This window comes from Cebus imitator, unplaced genomic scaffold (assembly GCF_001604975.1).
Source record: "Cebus imitator isolate Cc_AM_T3 unplaced genomic scaffold, Cebus_imitator-1.0 Scaffold11, whole genome shotgun sequence".
NCBI classification, from domain to species: Eukaryota; Metazoa; Chordata; class Mammalia; order Primates; family Cebidae; genus Cebus; species Cebus imitator.
This window is the reverse complement of record NW_016107326.1, coordinates 1,780,863-1,795,959: the sequence shown is the minus strand read 5'-3', so window position 1 is coordinate 1,795,959 and position 15,097 is coordinate 1,780,863. Positions and strand designations below refer to the sequence as shown.

The 15,097-nt window shown below is 34.2% G+C and overlaps 1 protein-coding gene across 1 annotated transcript; it reads left to right on the top strand.

Moving 5' to 3' along the window:
* Positions 1-13,509: 13,509 nt before the first annotated feature.
* On the top strand, positions 13,510-14,078 carry LOC108318196 (60S ribosomal protein L23a-like). The gene has a single exon (XM_037727654.1). It carries the CDS (start codon positions 13,510-13,512, stop codon positions 13,978-13,980), a length of 471 nt encoding a protein of 156 aa, XP_037583582.1. The 3' UTR covers positions 13,981-14,078.
* Positions 14,079-15,097: the final 1,019 nt, after the last annotated feature.

Sequence of the window (15,097 nt, the reverse complement as noted above, 5' to 3'; positions counted from 1 at the left end):
ATATATATATATATATATATATATTCTCTCTCTCTCTCTCTCTCTCACACACACACACACAGACACACACACACCATATTTTAAAATACAATTTGTCCTCTCAACTATCTCAATGTTTTGTTTTACATTAAATTAACACATTTATTAGTCTCCATTGGGTAACAGCAAGTAGACACAAATACCATAGAAATAGCTTTTTTGTAATGTCTCATTGCTATGGGAGGGCAGGATTTGGTGAGATACTAAAATATCTAAAAAACAGAGTAAGTTGCTTTGCAAAGTCAGAGTAACAGCAGATGTCAACATCAGTTTTTGTGTAATTCTGTTTTTCCTGGAGTATGATCAAATAACCTAACATATATAAAGGTGGAGAAAGTGGCAAGGAATGGATGTCTTTAGAATTTCTGTATGACAAAAGCTTGGATGTCATTTTCCTATATACCAAATAAAAACTGAGACACTGATTTAGAAGAAAGGTAATGTATCCACTTTTGAGCACTTACAATCGGAAACTCTTATGGGACTACCAGATAAAGTTTAGTCGAGAGTTTGGAGTTAAATTATGCATTAGGCTGAATCCTATGAAATTGCTGATATTTGACCATTTGATCTATAAAGATGACAATTTGGGGGTTTCGACCCATATGTAGATTTGAGAGAAATCAGCATATGGCGTAGGAAGCATGGGTAAAATGGTGAAAGAAGAACTCAGGAGGGACATTTGCATTTAAGAGGTCTCAGTTTGCATTGCAATGGTTTTGCATAGTGCTCCTGGAATTATTTTTTATTAGTAAATGAACCTGAAGCACACATTTTAGATTTTTTAAATCATTCAATGACCAACAAACCTGAAATTTAATTAACATGATTTATTTAGCAATTAGTCTCCATTAGGTCACAGCAAGTAGAGACAAACACCATAGAAATAGCTTTTTGGTAATGTCTCATTGCTATGAGAGAGCAGGATTTGGTGAGAGACTAAAACATCTAAACGGGAAAACTTCAGTTTACCACTTGACCAAAGAGGAAGAAAGGTGGCAAGATGTAGTGGGTATTTGCAGCTTTCGAAGTTCAGCCTTCCTTCTTCAGAATCCTCTCCCACTTGCAGTCTAAGAATAAGTACTCTATGTGGAGCTTATGTCTCATCCTGTTCCAGGATGTTTATATAATATAGGGTTGGCCAATTAGACAACTTCCAGAATCTGGCTACAGTGATTGGTTGTAGAAAGTTGTATGATCAAATTTAGGCCACAAGAATTAGGCCCAAGTCTTCAGTTCACATTCTTGGGCAACAAGTATTACCCTGCTAGACTTGAACCTGGGAGGAAGCAGATCCTTAGATGTTGCAGTCTTGATTAATACACAAGAAGCAAGAAGTTGATGAACAGAGGCAAGTGGGAAGTTACTAACTGACTTCCTTCTAGACATAATCACCAGGACCAAAAACTCCATGGGCGGTTTCTGCACTTGGGGATACCACTAGCAGACTTAAGCTATTTATCTTTCACTGGGCACAGTCTTTCAAACTAAAAGCATCTTTAGCCTTTAAAATCAAGAGAAAAGTCATTGTAAAACCTGATGTCCTTTTAGGCCATATTTCAAACTGCACCTGTTTAAGAACTGTAATGGAGATAAATGCAGCTTCTATTGCATTCAGAGATCTCCATCATTTTTCAGAACCTCTTACTGCAAAATTCTATTTCCACATATACATTTCACAAATATATTCAAAACTTACTTAAATTTGAAAATATTTCTCTATAAGAAAATAAATCATTCTTATAGCCTATACTTTCAATCATTCTGCTATCTGAAATGTACCTTTTCTCATATTTTTTTTCCATAAAAATCTCTTCTTTTAAACCCCGCTTAGAAACCAATCATCAGTAAGATCTGGGCGGGGTTTTTAATTGTTGTTTGTTTTGTTTTTAACATATTCCAATCTCCCCCTCCAAATCCATCCCCTAAATCCTCTGGAAATCATCATTCTACACTCTGCTTCAATGTCAATGAGATTTTGAGTAGCATCTTTCTTAACCCACATCATAAAACATGTTTATATTAATTTTTTTTCCCAAAAATATTAATTAAATATTAATGTGTCAAATACTGTGTTCATTACTGAGGGTTTTTTTTTTTTTTTCTTTTTAAGCTAGAATATATCCCTGCTCTAAAGGAACGTTTAGTCTTGGGGGAATGACAAGTACATTAACAATACACTAACCTCTGAATCCAACACTAAATTACAAGTGAAAAAATCAGAAGAAAACAAGAGATGTGTGAGGGTAAGCAAAAGAGGTAAAGGGTGGTGAAGAGAGATTCTGTTAAGCAGGGAAGAGATAGGTACTGGTCATGAAAATACCTTCATACCCAACTAAAAGGCTGAATTTTATCCGAAAGAGCAATAGAGAGGCATTAAATGATTTTAAGTAAAAGTTTATCAATAACCAGGTTAGCATCCGGATGGAGTATGAATAAAGTCATCTTTCATTTTTATTTGCCTCAGACAGTTCTGGTTCATGTTTGTTATATTGGTGTAATCACTAATTGCCCTCCTTCAGACTTAGATATGTTCTGGTTTAGATAGTAAATTATGTGTTCACCCTCTGAGTGGTCCAAGATTAAGCTAAAGGGGGCAAGAGAAGCTAGTTAGTACCAGGGAGATAAGGGAAAAAAGGGGGAACATTTTATTCTACCACAGCCAATTACCTGTGCCTTGATTTAGCACTTAAGGCATTTTATTTTGTGTTAGGATTCATTATTTACATGTTTATTTTCCACATTCAATCTTAAATTCCTTGAGGGCAAGGACTACAACTTCACGGCCTTCACGTCCTCAGAGATTAGTGCTATGCCTTAAACAAACTGCTCACTGAATGAGTACATATTGACTTAAAGTAATACAGTGTTACTGGTACATTTTTAAAAGAGAAATATGTCATTAAAGCCTTTGTATGATTCTCTATTTTTCATGGGAAACGCAACTGTAGCCACCTAAGTTAATGATATGCAGCAATGCATAGTGTTAATCCTTTCTCTCTTGTTCTGTTGAATGACTTCTTTATATTAGACCATCAATGAGGTCCCCATTAATTAGAAATAACTCAGAGTTATCAAGTGAAGGGGCACCTATAATCAATTAGTGGCAGGAGGGCGACTGGACCTGCTAATAGAGTCTCAAGAAAGAGTGTTTGAATAAATAACTAAATTCTCGATCTTTGTGTAGTGGCACAGATAAGTCTTTGTTGCTTTTTAACTCTCTTTCCAGACTATCTTAGACATTCTGTTTTATAGTTTATAATATTGTATGATAATTACTTGGCCATGTGTCCTTGAGCAGCTCAAGGCAAGGACTATCACTTCTGTATCATTATATCCCTATTGCCTAGAAAAATTCCTGGTACTCAGCCAGGTTTTTAATCCTCTGGAGGTATCGACATTTAAGTGATTACCTTTGTAGAAATGGTGCATTCAATGAAATCACAAAATTAACAATTATTCTTTCAAACATTCTCAAAGTAAAAAAGACGATATTTAGGGTAAATTTGTTATTACATACTTAAAAAGGTGAGCATCAAATAAGGTTGTCTACCTGTCTACCATCCACTTCATAAGTGGATCCCCATGTGCTGCCATAATTAACATGCGGTATGAACTTAAAGCGTTCGGTTTAAGCTTTTTTTTTTTCCTCAAATTAAATTTCTTTATGGTTTCCTGGGGAATTGCCGTCTAACGTTTATCAGCAAGATACCTATGATTCCATGCACAGAATCCTACATTAAACAGCAAAAGTGCTGCTACAGCCTTCAACATTTTTCTTCTTTCATTATTGCAATTTTTCTCACTCTGAAATACATAAAATTCAACAATAGACATGCTAGGTTATATTTAATTTGTAATGCTAGCAGCATAATTGCTTGGCAGGTATCCTCGGTGTAAATTATGCTGACACCCGCCCCTTACATTTTATAACCACATTTATTTTCTGCCTGATTTTTCCAAAACTCAATAAAAATTATTTATGTCAAAAACTTCATGACAGATTTACAACCCCCTCGTATTTTGACCTACTTTTCCCCAATAACCCCAAAAGGTCTTGACCTCTATTATCAAAATCTCGATGCAGATGGAAGTTCTGATGAGATTCTAATTAAGTGAAAACCTTTCTGTAATTATACATGTTCACTATTTAATGAGAATCTTTCTATAATTAGAAATTTATTTGGACACTTTAAGATTTCACAGGCTGTTGCTGTGCTGACCTAATTCAAACATTTTTCATTCATGTGGGGGCAAAGTTCTCTTGCCCACAAATGTATCACTGCCAAGGGAAATTTCCCCTTTAATTAAGTGTACTATATTGCTGAATGCTGACTCACAAAAGTTATTTTCACTCTTTTCTCTTCTTTTATACATGGTCAAAAATCAGTGCCCTCTGAGGTGCAAGAATTCAATATTTGTGGTTAAGTGTTTATTAGTCTCCAAATACACTTCTAATTATGATTTTTAAAAATAGTCAAATTTTACCTTAGAAAGAACCACAGAAGCCTTTGAATGTGTTGAGAATAATGAGGACAGTCAAAGAGAGAGAAAAACAAGAAGACTGCATAGACAAACATCTTCAGTGGCTAATGATGGGAACTGAGGGTGGGAGACAGGGAGTCTGAGAAATTCAGCTTGCAGTGGAGATCCCTCCAGATCTCTAGTTTCTTTTCAGTTCCTGGCTGTATTGTGGACACTTCTTGTTAATTCAGTGCTGTTAAATAGCTTGTCCTTGCTCCCTCCTTCTCAATACCCTAGAGAAATCACACCCTCACCAGAATCACGCATCCACAGGAAACCAAGTTTTACTCACAGGTAGAAAGTCCCATACTGTGAACCAGATAGTAAGAAGGGACAAAACCTGAGACTGGGAAGAAAGCTCCTCGCATGATCCAGACCAACCCACTCAGCAGTGTCTGGGAGTGGCGTTTTCTATACTCTCAGAAACATATATGGCACTTTCGTTTGTTAGCCTGTAATTGTTTAAAGTCAACTCTTTTCCTCCCTGGCTGGGAGGATGTTAAAGCTCTTTTCACTGAGAGAATCGTACATAACATTTCCCATCACTTAGGATAAACTTTAGTGCAACATGTGAGGGAATGACTCTCAGAGGTCCAATAATTTCCTCCAAATCTCAAAGGTGCCTAGTCAATGGAACCAGAAGTCACTGATACTTGGTTCAGTTGTGTTGAGAAATCTGTTTTCTCAACACACACTGATAAGGGAGCATATCAGCATGAAGCATGAGCTTACCTAACATTGGGCTTGCCTTTTGCACATTCAATCATCATATTAGTATCCCTGGCATAAAACGTAAATCGATGTAAATGTAAATAGTCTGTGTAACTTTCTAGTAAACATAAACATTGGTAACTTTCAGAAAATGTTAAGTGTTAATTTCCAGCAAAATAAGCATTAATGAATAATGTGGTGATTATATTAATCGAAATCCTTTCAAAATTGTCTACTGAAATTTAAAATAGTTTTATTATTAATGCTATACTTAAAATATTCACGAGAATCAATAAGTAAATGAACTATGCAAAAGCCACCTTTATAAAATTCATAGCATGAAATTAGAAAACTTAGAGATACTTCTGGCAGTGCCTGTTAACTTAAATTGTACTTGTTCATCAGGTATTTTTTGTTTGTTTGTTTCTAGGCATTGGCCTATAGTATTTTGCTTTGGATTTGCTGTGAATCTTTGCAATTTAAGTGTTTGTTTAATCTTTTCAATTAGATTCTTAAATAATTTGAGAATGAGGATGTGTATTCGTCTTTTACATCTTTCATGGAGTCAAAGACAGACCTATGGGAGTAAAGAGGTCCTTTATGTTAGATGTTAGCAGGGTAATTTTAAACTGTCCTTTTTCAGTGCATTATTTCACAGAACTCAATAGTGAAAGCAAGAATTTCACGTTTTTCAATTCATCGGAGATTTGCTAATATTTAGAAGATATGCAGATGTTTTGATTATTCTATATGCAAGGAGACAGCACCCTATATTAGAGCTACAAAAAATTTTCAAACTAAGATACTGTACCTATTATCAATCCTGCAGTATTTAAAGAGACTATTTGAATTCTTTACCTTTCAATTTACTTTCTTCAATTACTATTATTTACTCCAAGAGGCAGTTCAAGTTTATGGATAATATCAATTTATTTATGACAGAATACATCTTTTAAATCTGATAAAAATTACAAGGTTATAAAGTATATTAAGTTCCTCTAACAGATGACTTAACTTCTACACTTTCTGACATTTTCCACAATAACATTTTATTTTAAATGTCAACCATACATAAATTCAATCTCATCACAGACACAGAGGTGTTCAAAAGTTCTCAATTTTAGACAGAGGGCAGGGGATTGGAAGGAAGCAGGCCAGAGAGAGAGAAAGAGAGAATAACTTTAAAAGCCTGTATCTGAAAATGCCTTAAAATGTTCATCCCTTCTGTAAGTTTAAAAAAAAAAAGGCTGCAATGTGGCAATAAATTATGCAATGCATCATAAATTTTGAATTGCCCATTGTAACTGTGGCATCATGTTTCAGAACAATGTCATAGAGAATAAAACTTCTAACATCACTTCTTCCTGTGTTTGCAATACAATTTCTCTATTTTTAAAGAAAAAGGATACCACAAATTCAAATTAAACCAATCTATCGATATTTTAGAGTGAGATGATTCCTAAGATATTCAAATGAACACATTCACCTCTGATTTCATAAGGTTTAGGGGTCGCCAAAATTAATTCCTTTTAAGAGCTATAGGACCTTATATCAAGTTCTGATATGCAACAAAACTGAAACAATTGTATATTATTTTTAATTACTATAATGTTGATGAGGTTTTAGACACACAGTTTATAAATGAGCTGTTTTTAATTCATTTTAATTTTCTATATTATCTATATAAAATACTGTTTAAGATTCTTTGTCTTAAAAATGTAGATTAAAAAATACAGAACCAACTTAACAGTTGGCTTATTTCTGAGTGCATGTTTATTTTTAAGATTACTTCTTGTCAATGTGTACAGTTTCTTGTACTCATTCAAATTCATTACTTTTTACATGAATTGCTAGAATAGATCTCTATTTCTATTCTCTTTTTTCCCTGCTGGGGGCAATGTCCCTCCATTACTATTTAGAAATGACTACAAAGTACTTATAGAGAAACCGTGTGTTCTTTTAAGCAACAGTCTCAGTCACTAAAGTGAAATGAGGGCACTTTGCCAAATATATGTCCTAATAAAACATTTTAACAATTGCGAATGCATAAAGTTTTATAGCGTATTTCTACAATCTGCATAGTAAATTTTTTAAATGATGCAATAATGAATAGAAATGAATTCTTTTTCCCACCTGCACAATAATTTTGTATAGAAAGTGTTTATTACTACAATCCTTAGAGTGTCCTAAAACTAGCTATACATTTTCTTTTTGATACTTCTTTTATGGTAATTCATAAGTTGAAAAGATATAAGACAAAGCATCAATCACTGTAAAACTAGAACTATATATTTTCATCTTGGTACTCCTTATACGGTAAGTCATAAGTTGAAGAGATATAAGGCATAAAATGAGTAACAGATTCGAAAGAATAATCTTATTTAGCTACAAAATTATCATAATGTATGTAGTCACATTTTTATTTCAAAAGTTGAAATTAGTACTTTGTCAAATTCAGTTGTATTCATTTAAAATTCATTTTGAAATGCTCATATTCAAGAACAACGTATAGTGATAAAAGTAAAGTCTATTTAAATCTATGGTAAGAAAATTATAAAAAGTGATCACAAAATACATTTCTTATTTGATATATCTAAAGTATTTTAACTTTGTTCACATTTAATTTGGTATACAGAAACACCCATTAAACTCTTATTGTAAAAACATTAAATACACACACACACACACACACACAATTACAGAGAAAAGTGGTAGAGAGCTATGCCTCACAATTTACAAAACCTCAATTGGCTATAATTCAAACAAGAATAATATATCACGTTTGTGATATATTCAGTTATTTTTCGCCTATGATTTCCCCAATGCTTGCAAATGGGGTAGTAGATATATAACGTGTTTTTAAAATATTTTCTGACAAAGAAGTATGAAACTAGTATGAACAAATCATCATTTTCTCATTACATTTTAGTCAGCATGTATTTTGTTTAACAGAATTACAGGGCACTCCAAAGGACAAGAAACTTCTTTCACATATATTCAATATGTGATAGCACCACATTAATTTTCTTAGTACTTGGGCAGTTTCTGGTTAGGAGAGGGAGGTGACAATGAAATTGAATCATTCCAGACACGGAAATAAAGAGAATCAAGGTATCTTCTCAGAATCAATCCACATGTTTATGCACATACACACACATGCAAACAATGACTAGGTCAAAATATGAAAAAAAAAAAATAAAGACAGAATGAACAAGAAAGAATAAGGATGGAGACTAAGAAATTAAAAACAACTACTAACAGTAGTAACAGTAACATTCAGCCCTATGTGGGAACATTTGCGTTATGACCTACAAGAAAAAGCAAAAATCAAATCAGATATCTGTGACAATCTCTGGTTGTTGTATTTATCATCCACTTAATGATGAAGATTATAGTTGCCAGATCTGGCTAGCCTACATTGTTCCCTCAATAAATTAGATTCTTGGTCAAAGAGGACAAATTTCTCAGCCAAAAGGAGCTATTCAATCACTAGACTATGAGAAACCAGAGTACTACTTCTGGACTTTTAAACAAACTTTTAAGGTCTGAACACAAGAGTATGTGAGGAATACCATCACAACACCTATTGGGGTCCTCTCTAGGGAAATGTTCATCCCAATGAATGATCTTGAGTCTTTAAGACATTGTGACACTAGATAGCATTGTGGATATAAAAATGAAGTTATTAAATATTTGCATCATCCAATTAGCTCTTCTTGTTTTCAATACCATGCTGCACAAGGAACCAGCTGATGTCTTTTTAAAAAAAATATTTTTCTCTGAAATTTGACCTCCAGGAAAAAGATGTATTTTTTGTAAGATAGGAACAATCTGGTATGTATGACAGCAGTCTATTAAAACCAGTAATTTTGTTATTCTAGTTTATATAACAATCTCTTATAATCTTTAGAGGGTTCAGTTTGAGTGATGGCCCTGATCTCATTGTGTGGACATCATCAAGGTTTTCAACCTCTAAAACTGAGGTAAAATAAATTTATATTCAAATTGGCAATCAATAGTCACTAAGAATGAGAACTGTATTTTGTTTCACTTTATTTTATATATGCTTATAAATGGAGGTATTAATAAAGCCTACCAATTGTATACAGATTTATTTAATCCTAGAGATAAGGATGAATGGAAGCATGTCTATAACCTACTGCTTCTCTTGTCCTAATCTAATTATCTATTTCCAGTTTATATAAGAGTTCTTTGGGACACTCCATCAGCAGCTCTATTTCAACATGTCTCACAGAAGCCAAAATGTTCCACTGGAAATACGGAACTCACTGTAACTTATTTGCATGATCATCTTTCTAACTACTAGGGCTGAAAGTCAGAGTTACCTTTTAGCTTTTTCCTTAACAGATCATGAGATATGAGAGACAGACAGAACTAGGTTCTATAACTACAGGCAATTTCTTTCACATCTCTCAGCCTTTGTTTCTTTCCCTATAAAATGGGGATAATGACACAGCACTTACAGTACTTCTGTGGAGTAAAAAATGAGATGATGTCTGCACAAAGCTGAACAGGGTGCTGGCTGAAAAGGGAGGCTCAATAAATACTCAATGAAATTAGGAGTACATTATAATCTTGATATCACTGGGAAGCCACGTGTGCCACAGTTATGCCAGGAAGATAGATGGCATTTTTCTTTATCAAAAAAAGGAGCTGTGAAATTTTCGTGGAATGGTGCCTTGAGAATAACATGCAGGAGAACTGTGAACATTAAGAGCATTATTATGTCAGGTATCATTCTCTGCAGATACTGCAAACATTGGGTGAATATTTACCTCTACATACAACGGGACAAGATTCACCACTGAATGTAGGAAAAATTGAATGAAGAGTGTCACCATTTTTAAAGCATGAAGTCTTCAAATAGAAATGATTTTGAATTTGGCATATGTCACGGTGGTTCCAACCTTGTAACTGCAAACTGTTTTAGCTATATCAAAGCAGTCTCACAACATGTTAGAGCTGAACGGAATCTCAGATGTCATCTGATTTTTTTTCTTTCACAGTTGAGGTTAATGAATTAGAATAGTAAGGCTGAATCTGTAGTCACCCTATTGTTAATGCCAGTGCCTAAGCTGAGCCTTGCTCTCCTCTCTCCTGAGTCAATGGTCTTTCCTTTCATTCTTTCACTCAGTCTCCTAAACCTGACATTGAATCTCAACAACCCCATTTCTTACATCTCTCCCTATTAAACTTTATTCTAGGATCCACTGGTATTTTCTTTACTCTAAATACAATGTAATAATGTATCTTTAAAGTCCAGGATAACAAACATGGAGGCCTAACGAGAAACATGTTCAAGTAATACCTTCCACATATTCGTGGTCAGATATTTTTATCTATTAAAAATATTACTCTTAAAAAATTTAGGTCTACTAAGTGTGGATTATATATTTTAAAACTGATTTAATTTCCATGAAACATATATTATACATGTAAGATTTTGAAATGACTGGTGATCTTAGAAAATAGTACATTTTTGCATGAGGTATAGGTTAATTTGATAATAAATTAACACATTTCTGTTCATAGCAACTCCCTGTATTAAGTAGCTACTAAAATTGTAATGACATTACAAACTGTGTATATGAGAATTTTTCCTTCCATACAGAAAGTATTAACTGAATACGGTATTAACTGAATATAAAATTGATCAAAGTGATCTTTATTGGGAAAAGAACCATGAGAACTAGAAAAGATAGATTACTATAAATATCATTCACAATTTCTTTCAGTTCTTATATATTTATTGCTCATTTACTCAAATACATGCTAACAACTTTAAATCTTCTATACCTTGTTAACTTTATAATCCATGGTTCTTGCCATTCAGACAAATATTTTGATTTTTAGAAAATAGAAACACCTCCATATAGCTTCTCTAGGAACACTGTACTATCAACTGAGCTGTCAGATATTTTGAAGTTTAGTAAACTTTCATGACATAGAGCCAGATACTCTAATTTTCCACATGAGAAAGCTGAGACCCAGAGGTCTAGGTTAATTTGTGGCAGAGTTAGAACTACTATTTAGGACTACTGGCTCAATATTCTCTAAGGATACCATGATGACTGTATGTATAGTTTTTGATCTCTACATCTATTTCTCAAAAGGTTTTATTCAGTATTTATTTATTTTTGTTCAACCCTCTATCACTTTTATGGAAAAACCTTTGGCAAGGGAGGAAAAACAAAGCTATTAAGACAAGCAAACAAACTAAAATCTAACTATAGTAACCACAACAAAATCCTCTATTATGACAAATTTGAAAGGAAGAACTCAGAATAATGTTATTTAATTGGTAAACCATTAACAGTTTTTTCTGTACACCTCCATAATTTTGTTTGATCATCTCCCCTTGGAAGGTTTTCTCTCCAGGACTTCATCTATTTCTACCCATCCTTTGAGACCAAGGTCAACTAGTACCTTCTCAATTAAGCTTGCCTTGATTTTGTAGTAATAAATTATTCCTAAAGTTTTCCAGCACATTTTTTAACCCCTCATACACTGGTACCTGTATGTGGCTACCACATACTACATGGCATTCTAATTAAATATGACTTTTTCCCCTTTCACCTCAATTTTGTACTCATTTGAGGGCAAAGTGTTAAAATGTGTGTAATTATGCAAACATTTTAATGCTATTTTCTGCACTTCTATTTTTTTAAATATTTTATTTAAAATTTTTAATTAACATTTTGCTTGCTTAATGCTTTTGTAATGAATCAATTAAAATTATTTAATAGTTTAAAAAAAAAAAAACTACAAGGCTATAGTAATTGAAACAGCATGGTACTGGTACCAAAACAGACATACAGACCAATGGGACAGAATAGAGGCCTCAGAGGCAATGCCGCACATCTACAACCATCTGATCTTTGACAAACCTGACAAAAACAAGCAATGGGGAAAGGATTCCCTGTTTAATAAACGGTGTTGGGAAAACTGGCTAGCCATGTCCTGAAAGCAGAAACTAGACCCCTTCCTGAGACCTTATGTTAAAATTAACTCCAGATGGGTTAAAGACTTAAACATAAGACCTAACACCATAAAAACTCTAGAAGAAAACCTAGGCAAACCCATTTAGGGCAGAGGCATAGGCAAGGACTTCATGACTAAAACACTAAAAGCATTGGCAACAAGAGCCAAAATAGACAAATGGGATCTAATTAAACTCTAGAACTTCTGCATAGCAAAAGAAACAATCATTAGAGTGAACCAGCAACCAACAGAACGAAAAACATTTTGCAATCTACCCATCTGATAAAGAGCTAATATCCAGAACTACAAAGAACTAAAGCAGATTTACAAGAAAAAAATAAATCCATTCAAAAGTGGGCAAAGGACATGAACAGACACTTTTCAAAAGAAGACATATATGAGGCCAACAAACATATGAAAAAATGTTCATCATCACTGGTCATTAGAGAAATGCAAATCAAAACCAAACTGATATACCATCTCATGCCAGTTAGAATGGCAATCACTAAAAAATCTGGAGACCACCGATGCTGGAGAGGATGTGGAGGAATAGGAACACTTTTACACTATTGGTGGGAGTGTAAATTCGTTCAACCATTGTGGAAGACAGTGTGGCGCTTCCTCAAGGACCTAGAAATAGAAATTCCATTTGAGCCAGCAATCCCATTACTGGGTATATATCCAAAGGATTATAAATTGTTCTATTATAAAGACACATGCACAAGTATGTTCATTGCGGCACTGTTTACAATAGCAAAGACCTGGAACCAACCCAAATGACCATTGATCATAGACTGGACAGGGAAAATATGGCACATATACACCATGGAATACTATGCAGCCATAAAAAAACTGATGAGTTTGTGTCCTTTGTAGGGACACAGATGAACCTGGAAACCATTATTCTCAGCAAACTGACACAAGAACAGAAAACCAACCACCACATGTTCTCACTCATAGGTGGGTGTTGAACAATGAGAACACATGGATACAGGGAGGGAAGCATCACACACTGGGGTCTGTTGAGGGGGATTTGGGGAGGGACAGTGGGGAGTAGGAAGGTTGGGGAGGGTAACATGGGGAGAAATGCTAGATATAGGTGATGGGGGAATAGAGGCAGCAAACCACGCTGCCATGTATGCACCTGTGCAACAATTCTGCATGTTCTCTACATGTACCCTAGAACCTAAAATGCAATAAAATACACACACACACACAGACCCTTTTCACAAGATGGCGCCGAAAGAGAGGAAGGAAGCTCCTGTCCCTCCAAAAGCTGAAGCCAAAGCAAAGGCTTTAAAGGCCAAGAAGGCAGTGTTGAAAGGTGTCCACAGCCACAAAAAAAAGAAGATCCGCACGTCACCCACCTTCCGGCGGCCCAAGACACTGCGACTCCAGAGGCAGCCCAAATATCCTCGGAAGAGCGCCCCCAGGAGAAACAAACTTGACCACTATGTTATCATCAAGTTTCCCCTGACCACTGAGACTACCATGAAGAAGATAGAAGACAACAACACACTTGTGTTCACTGTGGATGTTAAAGCCAACAAGCACCAGATCAAACAGGCTGTGAAGAAGCTCTGTGACATTGATGTGGCCAAGGTCAACACCCTGATTTGGCCTGATGGAGAGAAGGTGGCATATGTTCAACAGGCTCCTGATTATGATGCTCTGGATGTTGCCAACAAAATTGGGATTATCTAAACTGAGTCCAGATGGCTAATTCTAAATATATCTATATCTTTTCACCATATACACACACACACACACACACACACACACACACACACACACACACACACACACACATTATATACACAAAATAAATAGACTAATGCTGCAAAATTTGATTCAAAAAGAAAATTATTGGTCTTATTAATCTAGATATGGAAATTACTTTTTTGTGAGTATCAAAAATCTGGATTGGAAAAACTTAAAAATGGCATCGTGTTACATTTTAGGTGACTGCTGATTCAAGGAAGATTTTATCATACAACTGCAAATTGTCTGTAGGTTATCAGATGAATTTGAATAATGTTTTGGTGTGTAAATCTTTTACATTTTATAAATATGCTACTTGAAACCTGGCTTTCCAGTTTAAAAAATGTGTATCTTATATCCACAGCAGGACGGTATATTCCCTCATTTGTAGACAATAGATGCATATTTTCTTTCATTCATTAGTTGTATACATTTGTGCATTCAAAAACAAACTCAGTACCTAACATTGCTGGCATTCTGCGAATAAAGAAATAGGAATGGTCTATGTCATTCCCAGTTTTATAATCCAGATTTTTAAAACTTGAACTTATCACAAATCCTGAGGAAATACAAATGTCAAATTTTACTTTAGTTATCTAAGAGATTTTATGAGAATATATATGAAACTTGAGTAAATATAGCTTTTAGGTAAAAATATGAAATGTTATTGAGATAGTTGTTCATAGGTTTATGAAAGATCTTGCCACTAAAAATAAAGTTATAGCAGAAATATTTTGTACCTTAGACATTTATTAAAACAAGATATCTTTGAATTTATTTTGTCCTAAAACATTAATTGCAACAGATTTATGAATGACCTAATTCTATATTAAGCTCTAGCAATAAAAACTTTATTGCAACACTGGTTATGAGAAATATGACATAAAATTTTAAAAAGCAATTCTCAAATATTGTGTTTATTGTCTCTGCCTTGAAAAGTTTATTTTTCCATGATTAGCATGCCTATGTAATTTTAAGCACTTCTCCCATTTCTGTTAAATTGTATGTTTAATAATTTAGGTAAGCACAAAAGCAAAGATAAGAATTCAGAAAAATTACC